We start from the raw sequence: 20623 nt of genomic DNA on the forward strand, positions 1-20623 counted from the left end.
AGAGCAGCTGCTATCTGCTATCCTCATGTGAAAAAGTAGTGGGAAAAAAGTGGAAGTTGTGTGAGACAGAAAGAAGAGAGAACTTGTGCCCAGTACAGAGAAAATGTCCCTTGATCAAGTTCAGCTTTCTCAAGAATACATGTATACTGTCATTGCAATAAAAAAGTTTTAGAATGGAACTAAAATAGATGATACACTAAATACATATATATATATATATATATATATATATATATATATATATATATACATACATATATATATATACATATATACATACATATATGTATGTATGTATATATATATGTATGTATATATATATTATCTATATATATATATATATACATACATACATATATATATATACATACATACATATATATATATATATATGTATATATATATATATATACACACACTTAAAGCTAACACATTTAGTATAATCAGAAGAATGTGTCCCCTGCACATGCAGACAAATAGCTACCACCCCTACACATTACCTACTGCCTCCTCAGAACATCTACAGTATATCAAAACTACACACACACAATGATAAAGCATACAACAGTAGAACATCTATTTAACATGTAAAAAGGACCACTTAAAATGGCTTTAAACTGAAATCATTAACAGCAGCACTGATGGATGCTACTTCACCTACAGTATTAGTATCATATTCCTTCACACAAACTGCTTGATAAATTTCTATGGTCAAACCATAACTGTAGTGACTTTTCTTTCATAGATTTTTCCCTTTTTTTAAGTAGCTGAAATTGTATTTCAAAGGCTCGAGTTTACAGCACTGGGCCCATATGGGAAAGTCTTCAGCATTGCATATCTTACATCTCACAACATATGTATCCCTCTACGTAGAACTTTCCCTTAAAAAAATCCAGTGAAGTATAAACTACTCTAAATTTCTTCTTATTTAACTTTAAAGAGCAGACAGAGTTCTGTGATAATCCAAAATGTCACAATATACTTGATGCAGTAATTTTATTTTCCATTCTATTGTAGTAGACTGCCTTGATTTCTTAGCAGAGATAAACACTGATGTAACAGATGACCTCTTTGACATTGTGATGATGGATAGTACATACATGGATGGAAAAATTCACACAATTCTATTCAAGCATCAACACACAAAATGAAGACTAATAGTAGTCAAAAGGTGGTCGGTGTAGGCAGTGGCTCTGTCGACACATTTCCTTATTTTTGACAGCAAGCATTAGACTTGTATGGAAAAATGAATGCTAAAGTCCCTTAAAATCAGGATTCAATCTAAATTGATACCATGGTCCAAAGTGCATATCATGTAAAATCAATTTGCCTTATATTGATGTTCTACTGTACAAACATTGGAAAAAGCAATCTACCACATTTGCCCCCTTCACTTTAGTGATAACACTTGTGAATTTTATTCTGGCTAATGCCAAGATTAACCTCTTTATTATGGTGAAACCCTTCATGGATTTCATACTGGCCATTGCCACATTATTTGCTCATTTAGGATTTGTCACCATAATAAAGAGGTCGTAACTTTTGATTTACTATGAATTTATATATTTTAACATTCACAAAATTACTGAAAATACCAACATAAGTGCATGTGTGTGTGTGTATTTACCTATTTGTATTATACGGGAAGGAAGCTATGCTCGTAGTGACCCTTCTTTGTATCTTTCAACATCTTAAATTCTTGTATAGTTTTGGCACACACTGTTGCCTCATCCAATTTATTCCAGATATCCACCACTCTGTGTGGGAAGCTATTCTTTTTTAGATCTCTTCTATAACTATCCTTTTTGAGTCTTTTCATGTCCTCTTATTTTTCTCTCATCACCATTTTAATAAGTCATCTCTGTTGAGGGCTTCCATCCCTTTCATAATTCTGTAAATGGTCAGTAGATCTCCTCTTTCTCTTCTTTGTTCCAGGGTTGGTAGTTCCAATTTGGACAATCTTTGTTCGTATGTCAATTTGGAGAGTGTTGGTGCCATCTTTGTTGTTGCTCTTTGTATTCTTTCTAATTTCTTTATATTCTTTTTAGTACTGGGTGTCCATAGTGTCACAACATACTCCCATCTTGGTCTTCTCAGTGTATCTAAAATTTTCTTTACCATTTCCTCATCCAAGTAATCAAAGGCCACTTTTATTGATCTTAGTGAATTGAAGGTTTCTCTGACTATTTTTTGATAAGCTTGTCTGGTGACACGTCTTTGCTGATAATTACTCCTAGGTCCCTTTCCGAGCTAACTTTTTTAACTTCCTTTGTACCAATTTTATATTGCTCCAATATTCTATTTTTACTTTTTTCAAACTCCATTATACTACATTTCTTGATGTTAAATGTATTTACCTAACTGCAGTATACAGTACAAGAATGGAGAAATGCTCGTTAGTTCCTGTCTCCTGTTTTTTAATTTTCTAACAATGTGTGCGTGTTTCTACTTACCTGATTGTATTTACCTAGTTGTATCTTACGGGAAGGGGAGCTACACTCGTGGTGTCCCATCTCTGTATCTTGCCATATCTAATTTGCTCTTAAATTCTTGTATTGTTTTTGCACACACTACTGTTTCGTCTAGTATGTTCCATACATCCACCACTCTGTGGGGAAAGCTGTTTTTTTCATGTCTCATCTATAAATGTCCTTTTGGAGTTTCTTTCCATGTCCCCTTGTGTTTCTCTTATCCCAATTTAGTAAGTCTTCTCTATCAAGGACTTCTACACCTTTCAATTCTGTAGATGGTCACCTCTTTCTCTTCTTTGTTCCAGAGTCAGTAGTTCTAGTTTTGACAATCTTTTTTCATATGACATTTCTGATAGTGTTGGGGCCATCTTCATAGTTGCTCTCTGGATTCTCTCAATTTTCTTTATATTCTTTTTAGTACTGGATGACCATAGTGTCGCTGTATATTTGGGCCTTATCAATGTGACTAATATTTTCTTTACCATTTCTTCATCCAAGTAAGTAAAAGCCACTTTTATTGATCTTAGCAAGTTATAGGTTTTACCGACGATTTTGTTTATATGTTTGTCAGGAGACCTGTGATGATCATTCACAGGTCTTTTTAGATCCTACTTTTGTTACTTCTTTTTCACCAATTTTATATTGTACTGGTATCTTTTTTTTTTAATTTTTCCAAATTCCATTATACTACATTTCTTTATGTTGAAGTCCACTTCCCACTTCTGACTCAATTCCCAGACCCTGTTCAGACCTAGTTGTATTATACGGGAAGAGAGCTGTGCTCGTGGTGACCTGTCTTTGTATCTCTCAGTATCAAGTTTTTTTCTTAAAATCTTGAATAGTGTTTGCAAACTGTTTCGTTGTCTAATTTGTTCCAAGTATCTATCACTCTGTGTGGGAAGCTGTTCCTTTTCAGATCTCTTCTGTAACTATCCTTTTTTAGTTTCTTTTCGTGTCCTCTTGTTTTACCATTGTCCCATATTAACAAGTCATTCTTATCTAAGACTTCCATTAATTTCATTATTCTATAGATAGTCAGCAAGTCTCCTCTTTCCCTTCTTTGTTCCAAAGTTGGTAATTCTAGTTTGGACAGTCTTTGCTCATATGTCAATTCGAAAAGAGTTGGTGCTAGTTTCGTTGTTGCTCTTTGTATTCTTTGTAGCGAGTCACAGTTTGTATCAGTACTCTCTTTAACAATTTTGCATCATCTGCAAAGAAGTTCATGTAACATTCCACACCTTTGTCCATGTCATTCACATAGATAGCAAACATTATTGGAGCCAATACTGATCCTTGTGGAACTCCACTAATTACCTCCACCCAAATAGAACTCTTATCTCTGAGCATTACTCTCATTTTTCTTCCATGCAAAAAGTCCTCCATCCATTTCAGTAGTTTTCCTTGTATCCTTCCTATGGTTTCCAGTTTTCTTAATAGTTTTTTGCGGGGGACTTTATCAAGAGTTTTTTGTAGATCTAGGAACACACAATCAGCCCATCCGTCCCTTTCTTGTATTATGTCTAGTAGTCTTGAGCAAAAACTTATCAAATTTGTGGTACATGATCTTCCCTGTCTAAATCCAAATTGTCTCGGATTTAGAATCTTGTTCTACAGATGTTTTATCCATCTACTTTTTATAAATTTTTCACAAATTTTAGCTACCATGCTTGTGAGGGAAACCAGTGTGTAATTTGTTGGGTCTTCCTCATTTCCTCCTTTATAAATTGGTACGATACCAGCATTTTCCCAGTCTTCTGGTATTTTTTCTTCTTTGAGTGAGCAATTGTTATATATATCCACCTTTAGTCCTATCTCAAGTAGTATGTGGTCACTTCACAATTGGGGTCTTGTATTCAATTTTGTCTACTAATTCAGGTTCTGACATAAATAATATGTCTAGTCTCAACAGTTCTTCATTATTTCTAAATATTTTCTTTTACCCATTGTGTCATTGTATGTTCTATTGTTATGTTGAGTGATACATTTCCCAATTGATCATCTCCACCTTTCACTGTCATCTCTTCCAAATATATTTCTTTGCAATTAAAGTCTCCCATGAGAATTACTTTATTTCCATCCTTCAGCATCTCATTTAATGAAGTTTTCGTATCCTCTAACATTTTGAAATAATCTCTCTCTCCAAGACCTTGTTTTTAGGGGCACATAAATCATTGCAATCTTTGTGCTTTCCATATCTTTATCTTCAACTCTTATTGAAATCATCTCTACCCTGTTCTCTCCATATGTAACTTTCGTCACACATAATCCATGACCTACACTGGTACTAGTGGATCCCTCAATTTTGTTTCCACAATTCCCATTACATCTGGTTTTGCTTCTGACAGGTAATCGTTTAGTTTGTTCAATCCTGAGATTAATCCATGTTGGAATAAGCCAATTTTAATCTGCTATTCCCTCCATCTCATTCTCTGAACCTTTCATTTTTTTTACTCTTAAATATACCATTTTTTCAGTCTCATATCTAACACTCCAATAGAACTGTGTTGTCTCGGTCTCCATTCTTTTCTCATTTTTTTTCTTCTTTAGCTGCGTGTGCGTGTGTGTCACATACACATACATGCATGCATACATACATATACAGGTAACACCCAATTTACATAACTACTTTTCTGGAGATATGTGCTTTTTTTTTTTTAAGATTCCCAGAAGTGATATCTAGCAGCCACTCCATAAAACTGAGCTTGCCAAAAGATTGATGTAGCATGGATTGCCTTGTTTTAAATTGACTGAGTAAAAAAAAAATAATAATAATAAAAGTAAATATCTATATACCAAAGATTTCCCTCTTTATCTTGCATAATTTTACATTCATGCAATGCAAAGTTGCATAAAATTGGAGTTACCTATATATCTACATAATCTTGAGCAACAAATAGTATATGTACTACAGAATACATAAAAATTACAATACTTGAGCAAGCACTGGGTACTCAATTCCCCATATATAATGTAACTTCGTACTTACCAATTATTCAGCCCATATTATATGTAAACTAATAGGATTACAACAATGGAAAAGAATATGGAAGAAAAGAAATAATAGATATTAGAGTAACCATGCAGGACTTGAATTCATAATGAGCACATTTTTTTCTTATGAATTTTAAGAAATCAAGTAAGCTTCAATTACTGATAACATTCAACATTTTCTTATCAACCAATCAATCCTAGATGTGCTCCATACTGTTATTAAACAAGAGGATGTGGATCAGGGAGATCATTGTACAGCGAAGCTGTTGAAGTAAACCAATTTTGGTTGTTGGACCCTATGGGAGATGAACTGTCCATCACTGCATTGTATTTGATCTATGCAGTGTGGTACAGGACAAGTGATCTCTATTCCTAAGATGCTGAGGTGGGAGGGGTGGCATGACTTAGTCCTTTGGTGTGGGTGTGTACTTTGCCTCACCCACCCTCCTTGCAAAGGAAACTACAACATATCCATGTGTATCACGTGTCTCCTTTTAAAGTCCTGCATGGGCTTCACTGCATGCAAAGTAAGTCTAACCAACTTACAGGCAGGAGGCAAAGATGAAGTACAGGGGTGGGATATCATAAACTACTAGTTACCAGTGGCTTTTGTTGGATGATGATTGAATGATTCTAATGATGTTCTGCACCACATCAATACTTGTTGCCTGGCCCCCTAAATCTGTAAATAAACAAAGGAAGAACATGAACCACAGTAAGACATGGATGTAAATATGACACTGAGAAACTAAAACTTAAAACAAAACATATATATATTTTTTTGCAATCTACAACAGATCATCATTACCTTTTAGTAATGTACAAGTAGAGTTAAAAGTAGAAGAGAAATGGAGATGCTTCAAAGAGGAAGTGACAAAGTGTGCAAAGATGGTATGTGGAACAATGAGGATGGGAGGGAATAGAAGGAAGGGTAGCGAGTGGTGAGATGATGATGTGGAGATGGTAGGAAAAGAGAAGAAGCAAGAACTCAAGGATTGGTTTCAAAGTACAAAGAAAAAATAAGAAAAACAAAACATAAGACAAAAGAGCAAAAAAAGAGCAATGTAAAATGGGGAAGGAGTATGACAAATTGTTTAAAGTAATAAAAAGATGATTTGGAAGAAAGTTAACAGAGGAAGGGAGGTGAATCAGACAGAGAAGAAAAGGTAAAAGGCACAGACATGTGTTTATAGTAGAGGAGGTGGTAAGGAGAAGATGGGCAGAGTATTTTAGAGAGCTGTTCCATGTGGAGGATAGGGAGGGATAGGGAGGTGGTAGTGGGAGGCAATAAGAAAATAACAGAGATGAGAGAGAAAAATGGAAGAGATATAGGAAAAGATGAGGTACAAGGAGTTTTGAAAATGATGAGAGAAGGTAGGACTCCAAGTTGGATGGGTGTTATGCAGTGGCTAAAGAAGGGAGGTGCAATAATAGTGCAGTGGCCTGCAAAGTTGTTTAATGTGCATCTATGAGAGGATAGAGTGCCAGGGGACTGAAGATGCTTGTATAGTTCTGCTTTACATAATAAAAAGGGGACAAATGTGATTGTAGTAGTTTTAGACAGATCAGTTGGTTAGTTGCCCCTTTTACCCCATCCATCCATCTCATCCTTGGATGCCCCCTCATATTCACTCCTTCCATACCTCTTTTACTAGTCTTTCCTCACTCATTCTTTTCATGTGTCCAAACCATCCTAATACTCTTTCATCAACCCTATCTCCCAACTCCCTTACCACCCCTGTTCTCCTCCTCACCTCATTTCTCACTCTATCTAGCCTAGTAACCCCTATCATACTTCTCAGGCATTTCATCTCAAACACATTCAAACTCCTTCTCTCTTCCTCTTTTTGTATGTTTCTGCACCATACAGTGCTGTTGGCACAATCACTCATTCACACAATCTCCTCTCAGCATCCATTCCCATATGTCTATTTCTCTTTATACTTTTTAATCCCCCAAGGCATTTACTTGCTTCTCTCAATCTACATTCTACCTCCACCCCCACTCCTCCCTTTCCTGCCACATTTGCACCCAAGTATCTAAAACTATCCACTTCCTCCAGTCTCTCTCCCTTAATACTCACTTCCAGCCTGCTGCCATTCTCTCCCCTTGTACATCTCAACACCTTACTTTTACCCATATTTATCTTCAGCTTCCTTCTTTCACACACCTTCCCAAACTCTGTCACTAGCTTCCTCAATCCCTCCTCTGATCCTGCTACAAGCACAGTGTCGTCAGCAAACAACAGCTGGCTTATCTCCCACTTTTCTCCATTTTCTTTAACCATCTCCAATCCCTGACCCTCTACCCTTGCATTCACCTCTTGCACCCCCCTATCCATGTATAAATTGAACAGCCAGGGTGACATAACACATTCTTGACAAAGTCCCACCTTTACCTCAAACCACTCACTCTCTCCATTTCTAATCCTAACACAAGCTCTACTACTCTTGTAAAAACTCTTGACTGCTCTTAACAGCTTTCCTCCTATCCCATATATCTGCAACACCTCCCACAGTGCCTATGTATCTAGACATGTATTTTTTTTTTTTTTGTCCTCATGACTTTGTCCGAGACCATGAGATCTGTTCTATCCATTTTATCTATTCCAATTTCCAGAAAAATCTATTGCAAGGTACCTGAACAAATGCTTTCTCCAGATCTAAGTGTAAACAGTCCACCTGACCCTCCCTCTTTTATAGCACATCATCCACTCTTAGTTTCTTTGATTTGATACATATTATCTTATGTGTGTACCTCTGTGAATTAGTTCGCCTTGCCTTTTCTTTAGATCCTACAATACAAAATATGGCCTTTCACCTACCTGGAGTGTGAATCTGATCTTGGTTGAGCGTCTGTTCAATAGCATTTCTGATCACTGCAGAATGACTGTTCAAACCAAGGTGCTCCAACATATCACAGGAAGCATTGAGCATTGCTACGGGATTACCAATATTACGACCAGATATGGCTGTGCCTGTGTTCCGTGTGCCTGGTTCAAAAACAGCAAACTGCAAAATATACCATATAATAAAATTAGAAATTTCTTGGAGTATGTTATACACATTATTACTACAAATATTTGAATTTTTTTTGTATTTTTGACTGCCTTAAATTAATTTCTGAAAACAAGATAAACTATTTTTTTTGTGATGGTAATTTGATAACCAAGTAAAATTGCTAATATTTCTCATTTTCAAGTGTACTTCCACTTAACTAATCACAAAGAGTGTCAACAAGGACTGATTAATTTATGAACTGGTAATTTCTAATTGGAAGATTGATTAAAAAAAAAAAAAAAGAGGCTTGCTCATTTTCTCAAAAAAACACTAACATGATCTCCGTAGTTCCGCCCCGACAGTAGGCCAGGTCCACCTACTAAACCACACACAACATTAGAAACCACAGTTCCATACAGGTTAGGCATAACCATCACATCAAATTGCTGTGGTTTGGCAACCAGCTGCATGCAAGTGTTGTCCACAATCATGTTGTCGAACTCTAGATGGGGGTAATCTTCTGCTACACGCTTGCAGGTTTCCAGGAACAGTCCATCAGACAACTTCCTAAATACAGTAGCACAGTATTTGTATATTAGAAAATCTAAGCCATAATCTATACTACAGTATTCTCAAAAATTCCCCTTTTACCTAAGGCCTCCTTCACCCTATCCATCTCATTCTCAGTCTTCCTCTAACCTCATTCCACCCACCTCTGCCTTCCAAACTCTTTTTCCTAGTCATTCTTCACTCATTCTTTCCATGTGCCTAAATCATCCTAGTATTCCTAGGAGTAAATATGGTATATCACAATTTTGTTTACAACCTGGACCTTCTTCATTTTTAAATATCAATGTATTCAATTCAAGGTTTTATCTTTAAACACACCTACCATTCAACTGATGCTTAATAAATGTTCTCTGATTTGTACTTCTCTAGCTTAAGGCCAAAAGTGAACATACCCCATAACATCTACATGAAAAATCAGCTTCTCAGAGAAATTCAAGCTATAACTGATGCAACATAAATTACTTTTACATTAAAAAAAATTCATATATCTTTTAATACCTACAACTACTAATCTAAATACTTACCTTAACCTTAAGTACTGGAATTAAATAAATCACATCCACATTAAGTGCTGTAAAATCAACAGAGCATGGGTGACACTTGTAATCAGATCAATATTTCACACAAAAATAATGTGCATGACTTACATGATATTAGCTTTGTGCACAGCAGTGACCTTCTTACGCCCATATTTTGTTGCATATTCAAAAGCATACCGAGCGAGTCTTTCAGATGCTTTCCGTGTGATGATTTTCAGGCTTTCAATGACACCCGAAACATTCTGATGTGGAAAATTGGGTATGTTAAAAAGACTTTAGGTTTTTAAAAAAAGAATCACAAGCCTAAGTTCTTTTTTACATGCTATATTACATGACTTACCTCATGTTCCAACATTGAATATTCCCCCTCTGTGTTCTGACGGATGATGACAATGTCTACATCAGTATAACGAGACCTCACTCCAGGATAGGCTTTACAATGTAAAACATTGGCAAACAGATCTAACTCAGTGCGAAGGGTAGCATTTCGAGACAAACTTGCTGTTGGAGTACCATATTGACTTTCAATACTGCCTGCAAAAAAAGAGAGAAAAAAAAAAAGTAAGAAATAGTATTCCTCAACTCTGAAACAAGACAGTGAGCACAACTGACTTGAAGATTCAAATCCAAGTCTTCCTGCACAAATAATGGTATCATATACTCTAGTTGAGCGAGTCCATAACATTATGGGCTAGGCTAATCCTTCCAAGTACTTACATGACCCACCATTGTTATACAATACATTACCAAGGTATGCAATGCTTTCCATGATCTCAATGTCCTTGCCACATATATGCACAGATTGAACTGTGTCATCCAGTGAGTCCCCAAACTCCTGGACCTTGATCTTGGTCCAGGAGACCTCAAGTCCAAGCAGTCTCGCCTCCCTGTGGAGTGACTTGAGGGCGGAGATATTACATACCTAAGAGCTGCCACAGGGCAAAATTCTCAGTGACCCCCCCCCCCTCCCTCCATCACCACTTCCCACCCCCACCATCCCTTACAGCCTATGACCTAATTTGTGCAATGTGATTATAAGATACCAGTATACATAACAAAAGATGCAATTGCTGAGTGTGCCATATAATTAAGTGAATTAACAGAAAAGAAGTTAGACACAGCTCCATACTTTACAGCACTCTCTGCGCCAGAGTATAAACCACAATCAAGTCAATAACTCTTGCAGGAATTCTACAGATCTGCTGAAGATCCCAGAGCACTCCACAATGCACTGAATCAAACATCTTCTTGAGATCAACATTTGCTGCAAGAAACCCTTGTTGAAACTCAGTGGCACCCCACAAGAATACAAAGCACTATGATCCAAACAGTTCTTGACTTAACTGGTGTGAACCCAGATGGTCCAGGCCTCTGAAACTTTAGCAGATGTGAATGAACCCATGTCAGCAATAGATGGCTAAGCACCTTACCAGAGGCACTGACCCGTGTAATGCTGTGGTAGTTGTTGCAGTCCTGCCAGTCCCCTTTCCCCTTCCAGAGAAGGATGACCAAACTCTTTTTCCAGTCAGAGGGAATGGTACTGGATTCCCAGACAACAGACAGTACTGCATGCAACCTACAGATCATAACCTCACCTCCAGCTTTCAGCAACTCTGCACTGATGCTGCAGATGCAAGCTGCCTTTCCACCCTTCAACATGGAGCCTCTTTGACCTCTGTCAGAGAGGGTGTAGATTTGTCTATCGATGTAGATTAGGAACATCCACCTGAACACCATTAAGGGGAAGCTGTCTGCTTGGAGGATTACCTGTGAACAACTGTTCAAAGTGTTCAGCAAAGGGGTTTACATCCCTCCACACCTGACACTAACTCACCATCAGCTGTTCGGATAGTACTCCTCCGAGTCATATTTAGAGCAGTTTTTTTTCAGGGGTCAGTAAGCAGGCCATTAACATACTCAGTGATTCCCTTGACATACTTCTCCTTATCCATTCTCATGACAACTTTAATCCACCGCTTCTGAGTCTTGTATTGGTCCAGGTCCCCAGTCATTTTGGCAGCACAGCCTACCTCTATACTCTCTAGCATCTCTTGCAACGACACACCACTCCTCAACATTGGGCACTCTCTAACGCACTACTCGGCAACTTTCAGAGTTTCACGTGCCTAACACACAGATTCAAGTCAATCAGCACAGCAGATTTGCCTCTCTGAGCCTAGAGGGCCATCAATCCTGGCCTGAACAGAGTACCAAAGAAGCATGTTGCTAGTCCCCGGTAGGCACCTCAATGCAACTACAGCACTAAGACATCACTCAGGCTCCAAGACTCCTGTCTCCTGGCCCTACAGGGATGCCATGTATGGCGAACAGGTAGGTTAGTGACCCACAACGGAGTTGAATGGCTATTGACTCAAGAGTTCATTCCCCTTTTGATGGTTTTCTTTTTCCTCCATCTGGGTGTCCAACACACCCTTCCCTTTTGGTGTGTCACCAATGGGAAAGACTGTTTAGCTGTGAGACATGGACATTGAATGCTGACTTGAAGAGACATCTTGATGTCAAAATGCCTTTGGAGAATCATGGGATATCTCTGGAATTAATTCATATCAAACCAGTGACTGTACTGTGAGACTCAGTCTCGGCCAGTTATCAGGATAATTCATGAAGGTCAACTCCAACTACATGGGCATGTGGCATATTTCCCTGATGTTGATCCTACTTACAGGGTTGTCTTCACAAAAGACAACCCTCGATGGAAGAGACAAAGGAGACGGCCCGCAGAATTCATAGCTGGGGCGAGTTGATCGAGCCTGTCAAGAGCGGGATGGGTGTCTGCATGGAAGCTTGCTCTGAGAGGCCATGGGGGCTGGCACCAGTGTGCAAGTGAAGCAACACACTCCATAAGGTATTCCCCCAATTGATGATGAAATAGGACCTGGGTGTATTTATGGCACATATACACATGTGCATTTTTCTACTTAAACACTTATGTCCACAAATCAAGGGGGCTAGACATGGGTGAGAGGCAACTTCACCCCTATATTCCATCACATTTATCTCTTTCACTCGCTGATAAAAACTACACTGGTACACATGGGCTCAGGACACCATCCAGCATTGAAACAGTACTATCACAGAATAGGCCTGACCACAGATTCAAATTGCCTCTCATGCAACCACCACACACAGAATACAAAACACCTCATACTATAATGCCCCACACTAACAATCCCTAAGTCGCAACATAATATAATTCCCCTGATGGACTTATGGTCCTGTCTGAAGGCTGTTGCCATTTACTTGAAGGACAATGGTCTTCTGCAAGAAAGACCAGGAGCAACAGAATGACTGACTCATCTATTTCACTCCTTCCTTCAATATTGTATCACAATAATGCTTGAGGAGATAGATAAGAACAACAATTCCTTCCTCCGTAAATTATATGAAAATTACACTATTTCTGTTCCCCAGTCACCAACAACCATGTGCTTTTACAGCACACAAATCAATCAGACACTCTATTCTCTTCTACCTCAGGCACCCCCAAAAAGCCCATCATTCCTTCAATATGCATTACCATACATCTAAATTTTCTGTCAATTTCCTATACTATAGCAAATAATAAACAATAGCAAATAGAAATAATTACCTTTGATTGCTACACCATTCCTTTTCACAGCCACTAGTGCATTTTCGAAGTCCTCTTCAGTACTGTGTTGTGAAATTTCTACCATTTCAAAGTCAATTGGTACACCTGCATATCTGCAAGTGAACAACAAATATCTGTCAATCCTGGTGAATGGGATTTATTCAGTCTTAAGACAATCAATTGTATTGTATCAGGTTTCTTTTGCAGGAGACAAAACTCCCAGGTAACCAACAACTGCCACCAGAATGGCCTACAAGTCAAAGAAAAGATCTTTTGTTGTTGCCATATGTAAGGCAAGAGTGGGATAGTGTAGAATGAGGTATTCAGTGATTTACTATGGTCTTGGATCATGTGTTGGACTCATGATCAACAGTTACTACCCTCCTGAATGAAAGTTCAGAGATCATACATACTCCAATCTATGGATAGTACTGTGACCTTACACACACACACCCCAATTCCTTGCCTACCAGTGTTGGAGCGCTAGCTCACAGTACAGCAATGCTGATTTTTTTCCCCCTGCACTGGGCAGGGCTCCAATTCTAATCACAGAATCGGAGGTCAAGAATGGCACCACTGTACCATCAAGACAGTGGGTCTTCTGTATTATGGTTGTAGTTAAGGCAATTTTGCAGGGACCTACTTGTGGAGGTAGTGCAACATGGACAGTCAAGGTGTCCATTTTCAAAACCCATCAACCCCCTCAGCTCTATCCGGAGTTCCAGCTTTGTGGGGACTGACACTGTCTCTAGATTGGGTCAGAGATCTCTTGATTAACTTCAGTTGTATTTCTTATACCTTTTCACATATGGAGAACTAACAAACAGCATCTTCCTACCACTTTCATCTATTTACACAAAAACAGTCCCACTTTAATACAACATAGGACTGGGTTTTCCACTTAATGAAACTTGATGCAACAACTGAACTGAAACATCCTAATTTATTTACAAGTAGAGATTTTACATTCTAAATCAGGCAAGTGGTGTATAGCTATGATCTCTTGGGGTAACCCAAAAATAGTCTCTTAAGTAATGACTGCATGTTGAAGGATCACCATCATCTTGAAGGATCTCCACTAGTAGGCACCTGTCATTGATCCCACTGATTAACTATTACATATGTATCCAAGATGTGGAAAAAAGTTATACCTGAAGACTTCTTTCACATAGGTCATCATCTCAGGTCCAATGCCATCACCTGGAAGCATCGTAACAGTGAATCTCCCGCCATACTGAGCCACTGGGAAAGGTTGAGCCTGAAATACCAAAAACCAATAAATCTAAAGGTTCCCATTACCAGTTAAAAACTGAAGTTAGAACACTATTACATGTATATTCAAGTGTGAAATCTATAAAACTGCATTTAAACTGTAATATACAGGAAAGATTAACACTCATGCAGTTCTTTTTTTGTTTACTTAAAGAAGAGGGAATAAGGAACAACATACTAGACTTTCTGAAATCAATATATTGAAATTTCCCAAAGTTTAAGGTATCCATCACACACATCTTATATTTAAAATATATTAAATAAACTAATTTTATACTTACTGCTGTGAAGTTTCTTCTTTGTGTTACATTAGGAGCCTGGAACACGAGAGAAAAACATTACACAGTAATCCATCTTTCCATTTTGGTTCTATAATAATAACGATTGTTGCCTTGAGCTTCACTAATTCAAAATACACTTGCATACAAGTGGAAAAAGACCTAGGACAGTAAAAATCATTTGTGACCTAAAAAAATATCAGAGAGTTTGGGGAAGATGTACACCCTGTAGTCTGCTGAAAAGCATTTAGGTGACCTTCACTAAAAGGATAAAGAAATTATGAAGAAAATTATGGGGACTCGTTTATCCAAGACTGCAGTATGTAATAGTAATATGAACCCCATATATAATAAAAGACAAATGAAAGATCAAGTGAATACAAAGAGCAGCAGCCAAAATGATTCCCAGCCTTGCTGATGCATAAACTCCTAGAACAACCTATGGGAAAATATAAAACAAGCTGGAACAGTACATGAATTCAAATTAAGGTATCATAAATGGAGATTAAAAGACAGAACCCCGTGGGCATAACCCCCTTCCTGTATACTGGGGTTGGTAAATACAATTAAGTAAACTCACAGACATATACACATACATACATCATACACACACACTTGAGTTCAGCCAACCTTGTGTTACAGATGTGTGGCACTTTGTAGCAGCCTGATGACCTCACCCACTAAATTTACGGAACCTACTGTAAGTAAAGTCACATAATGTGCAGTCCTCCTTTGTACCGATAACCAGTGATTAATATAATTTGGAACAACAATGTGGTTACCCACCAACTTCAGCAACCAATAACATAAGAGAAAGTTACTTGGACAGTTCACCACAGGCCAACTCACTGGGGTGGGAAGTGCCATTGTTTCATCGCATGGACCTGATTCCACCCAATCTCAGTGCTGACATTCCCAAGGGATTTAAAATTTGTAAGGTAAAATCTCTCTATTTCTATCCCTACAATACAACAACACATCTATCATCATGTGCACACCACCTTCCAATGGACAACCTTTGACCTTATCATCACTAATAAGGTCCTGAATATCTGGTTGCAAGAAACAAGACACCATCATATGTGGACAACACCTAGCACATTTTGAATCAAATCAGACTAATTATAAAATTCAAACAAATTGCATATTGTCAGCGTATTTTTGTATCTGTTAATTAACTGATTATTATTATCACACACACAACAGTGATGCAACATTCCTAGATTTGTTTTTAACAGGCAAAGACAGATGGAAATACTTGCCAATTGAGTGGACAATGGGGAAGCAACACTATTTAGAGTCACAGTAGAGACAAAATATTGTTGGTTCAAATTTTAGGAGTCAGGGTCAGGGAGGGAAAATAGTGATTTTCACAACTTGTTACCTGTTATTTGGGAGTTCTAGGCCCTGCTCCACCAGCATTGGTGCTCTGCTGGGCCTCCATTGATGTTATCAAACGCTATAGTCACTTCTAATACACAAATCATCCATGTCATAACACTCGGTGAACAAATGTGTCTTCAAATTTTTCTTGAAAATGGCACAGTTTCTACTCATTTTGACATTTAGTGGTAGCTCATTAAAAAGTCTTGGCGCACATCTTTCAAACGCTCGAAAACCCATTACCAAATTACTTCTTGGCTCATTCAACCTATATTGTTCATCACTATGCCGAAGCCCCATAGTAGTATCCACTTGAAAATCGTTGAGAAGACTCCTTAGATATTCTGGTTTTCCATATTTCAAGGCTCGAAAAGTCAGAAGACATATCTTGAAAACTATCTGCGCCTTTATTGGTAGCCAGTGTAATTCCATGAGTACTGGAGTTACTCTCTCACGAGGTGCAAGACCTCTGAGTAATCTCACAGCTCTGTTCATAACATACTGTAGTTTCCGAAGCCGATATTTTGGTAAGCCAAAGTAAAGAGAGTTGCAATAATCTAGTCTACTTATAACATAATTATGAAGAAGCATCTTTACAGTATCCTCATCCAAATATTTTCTCACAAAACCAATATTCCTCAAATGATATCCAGCAACTTTCACCACTTTATTGATTTGAGCTTCAAAAGAGAGATTTTCATCCAATAGAACACCCAAATCCTTAACAGCACTTCTTCCATCCAACGTACTATCCAATATCCGCAGACTCCTAGTACCTAATCTTCTGAGACTCATTTTCTTTCCCACAATCAACACCTCAGTTTTATTCGGATTCAATTTAAGTTGTTTTCCATCCATCCATGATTTGACGTCAGACAAGACAGTTTCCAGTTTCTCTTCAGCATCATTAACATCAGACATAGACATGTAGAATTGGGTATCATCCGCAAACAATTTGAAATTGACACCATGCCGCAATAGCAATTCAGATAATCCTATGGTGTATATACAGAAAAGAACAGGACCAAGTACGCTTCCTTGAGGAACTCCTCTCTGCAGAGATCTTTTCTTAGAATAGGATTTTCCAATCTGTACACAATACGTTCTGTTCATCAGATAGCTTTCTAAGTAAGCCAGTGCATTTCCCTCTATACCGCAACTCTGCAAATCATCCAAAAGAATGCTATGCACTACTGTATCGAATGCAGCACTCAAATCAAGCATAATTAGGACACTGCACTTTCCCTCGTCCATCTTTACTATTAAATCATTCACCACAGTACATAGCGTAGTTTCGGTGGAGTACAACCGTCGATATGCGGACTGATCATCCGGTATTGCATTTATCTCATTTAGATGAGTCCATAACTGATCCAAGATTACATTCTCAATAACCTTTGAAACAAAAGTCAAGTTCGATACAGGTCTATATGAGCCCAGACTCTGAGGATCAAGGTCACCTTTGACAATAGGCTTAACAATAGCTAATTTCTCACTCTCTGGGAAAATGTTATTTACTAAACTTAGATTAACAATCTGCAGGAAAACATGTAGAATATCTTCAATATTCTGACTGTGCATTATTTCTGACATTGGAAATGGATCAGTTCCACAATGTGTCTTTTTCACTCTGTGTATAATATCTTTCACTTTAGACAAGTCTATCTCGTGGAAGTTAAGTAATCTCTTCTCCGATGCTCGAGCAAATCGATGGCCAAAAACAGTTTCATCTTCAGAAAAACTGTCCACTATGTGCATTATTTTATCATCAAAGAAATCCAAAAATTTATTAGCCAGTACTTCATCCGAATAACCCTCAGGGAGCTTTGACTTCTTTTTATTTCCAGTCAAATTATTTAGAATAACACTACAGCGATGGCAATGCTCCTAGATTACCCCTTAAAAGGCAAAGCCAGATGAAAATATTTGCCAATTGAATGGGCAGGAAAGAGCAAAGTTATTCAGGATCACAGTAGTGCAAAACATTGCTCAATCCAATTTTTGAAGGGAGTCAGGAAGGCAAAATAGTGGTTTTCATCTCTGAAGATAAAAACTAATCTTAATTTATTTACATTACAAAGCATTGTCTTTTTTGTTTTATCTACACTAATAATGGCTCACATTTTTTCAGCATTACTACACTGTGAGTTAGCACCTAAACTCTGGTAGACAAGGAGTTAGGGGTGTGAGCAAGTTCATAGATTTGCACATAGATTGAGCCATATGTGAACTCTGAGCTCTCATCCAGGAGGGTAATAGCTGTTGATCATGAGTTCCACATGCCACAAGATCCAAGACCTTGGTGAAATGTACACACACACACACACACACATGCACGCACGCACGCACACACACACACACACACACACACATTCTCTAATTCAATTCTACACTCATGAAATGACCCCATACTATTCAGTGGTACCCAAACCCAGGGATGCAATGGCTCCTAACACCAAAGTCTACATCAAACCATGAAATCTTACACTAACTATATTTATAAAGACATCTTCAAGAAAGTACTTATGCTGTGTTCATATTGATGTCCACTAAGAAGATATGGCTTATCCACATCTACAAAGATTCAGTCATCCCTGCCTTCAATATGTCAAATCTTGCACTGCCCAGATGCAATCCCAGGTTCTAGTTGTTGACATCTCACCTACTACTCTGCCCTCGCCAAAATCATGCAACATTTACACAGCAGTCTTCAACACCCTTCACCCGTTGCCTTCCTTCCATCAGAACCTACCTCCCGTCCACAAGCTCCCTTCTAATCAACCCTTCCCAATCTCCACATCAGCACTACAATGGGTGATATCAAAGAGCTTATGAGATGTTAGGAAACCTTGCTTTTCACACGGATGTGTCAATAAAAAGTAGAAATAATTCAGGTCGACCCTGTATATGGTCTGCAAAATCTGATATGTAAACATAGAACCTCATTAGCATAGATCCAACCTTATAACATATCAAAATATAGTAAATACTGAAAATGAGAATGAAAGAGATAGAGATTGAGAGAGATTGAGAGAGATTGAGAGAGAGAGATTGAGAGAGAGAGATTGAGAGAGAGAGAGAGAGAGAGAGAGAGAGAGAGAGAGAGAGAGAGAGAGAGAGAGAGAGAGAGAGAGAGAGAGAGAGAGAGAGAGAGAGAGAGAGAGAGAGAGGGGGGGAGGGGGGGAGAGGGAGAGGGGGGGAGGGGGGGAGAGAGAGAGAGGGGGAAGGTTGATGACCTTCCCTGATCACATAGACATAGTAACTAGTTACAGTACTGTTACTGTCCATAATTATAATAGTTTATTTATATTTAAGGGTTGATGGCATTTTGGAGCTAGCATAATGTTCTGAATAATAACTCAATCCATTGTTCCTGTCAACCTTAATCACAATCAAAATATAAAAACATTTAAAAGAGCTATTTTGTTGTCAAGGAACAATATAAGTTATCATATGTGTGTAGATGTGTATGTGCCATGCTACCATGTAACAAAAATAAATAAATGAAATTAATTTTTTCCTTAAGGGAGAGCAACTCCCCATAAGCTTTGCTTCTCGCTCTCCCTTTTCAACTACCAATTTTGTAAAAAAAAAAATGTATATATGTATGTCTAATTGTATTTAATATTGTTGAATAAACCTATAATAAATAAATAATAAATATCATGATTATCTTATGCGAAAACCTGCATCATGCTGGGCACTTCCACTCGTATAACTGTGGCTTTTATAAACCTAAATTATTTGTTAGAGTATTTTGTGCATAAGCAAAACAGCAATCATGACTATCCCTATATTATAAACTAGGCAATGGATCCTCCACCATACATTACTACATATACTTTCACACCTACAAGATGTACTTAGCAGACGACGTAATAAAATAATTGTCAAATTAACACCATGGGCACAGCACTCACAAATGTAGAATAGTTTTAATAAGTTTGGATAATGCCCTAGTTCTGTAAACTAATACCTGTGTTAATGCTCTTGACCCAATAGATATTGGGCTGGTTCTGGTTAGTAGAGTAATTGCTCGGCTGATTGAGGTCGCCATGTTTGATGAATTACTAGGTTTGTTTTGATCAGTCTTATACCCTTAAGAAAAACTGTCGTATAATGACATGAAAGGTTTCTATCTGGTCGAGTTTATTTCAGTTTACTGGCAGTTATAAACACTATAAAGTTACGTAAATACTCAAAATACTTGAATTACAAAATATTTCTTGTTGTTCACGGGGGAATCAGAGAGGGAGAGAAGGGAGTTGGGTTGAGAGAGAGGGTGTGTGGTGCAGTGATTCTTTTTATGTAGTAATTCTTCCCCTTACTTATAGTTACTTATAATATAGTTAGTATATGTGTTATAATATATCCGGTCTTCTATTTATTGTATATGTAGTACTTAATTTCTATATAGTAATTGTTTTATGTATGTAGTCTACGTAGTCATCGCATTACGTAATCTATCTACGTGGACTATGTACATAAAACAAGTATGCATCTTCTACCA

The 20623-nt window shown here is 37.8% G+C and overlaps 1 protein-coding gene across 5 annotated transcripts in view; it reads right to left on the reverse strand.

The window, feature by feature from the left end:
• The window catches only part of LOC143037931 (isocitrate dehydrogenase [NAD] subunit gamma, mitochondrial-like), a 38355-nt gene extending 18152 nt beyond the window's left edge, over positions 1-20203 (reverse strand). For 4 of the 5 annotated variants that reach the window (XR_012967536.1, XR_012967535.1, XM_076206610.1 and 1 more), the window contains exons 1-9: positions 20090-20203; positions 14734-14769; positions 14332-14438; positions 13181-13293; positions 9911-10104; positions 9679-9812; positions 8797-9028; positions 8287-8473; positions 6063-6144 (exon numbers count right to left, since the gene is read on the reverse strand). Coding sequence is in view for 2 of the 5 variants with exons in the window: in XM_076206610.1 (XP_076062725.1) it covers positions 6063-6144; positions 8287-8473; positions 8797-9028; positions 9679-9812; positions 9911-10104; positions 13181-13293; positions 14332-14438; positions 14734-14769; positions 20090-20170 (1166 nt within the window). In the remaining 3 variants the exon portion in view is untranslated. Of the gene's footprint in view, positions 1-6008; positions 6145-8286; positions 8474-8796; positions 9029-9678; positions 9813-9910; positions 10105-13180; positions 13294-14331; positions 14439-14733; positions 14770-20089 lie in introns of all 5 variants that reach the window. The other variant, XR_012967534.1, reaches the window with a different exon arrangement.
• Positions 20204-20623: the final 420 nt, after the last annotated feature.

The sequence above is a fragment of the Oratosquilla oratoria genome, chromosome 23, assembly GCF_046742065.1.
Source record: "Oratosquilla oratoria isolate Oo_2021 chromosome 23, ASM4674206v1, whole genome shotgun sequence".
In the NCBI taxonomy this organism is placed as follows: Eukaryota; Metazoa; Arthropoda; class Malacostraca; order Stomatopoda; family Squillidae; genus Oratosquilla; species Oratosquilla oratoria.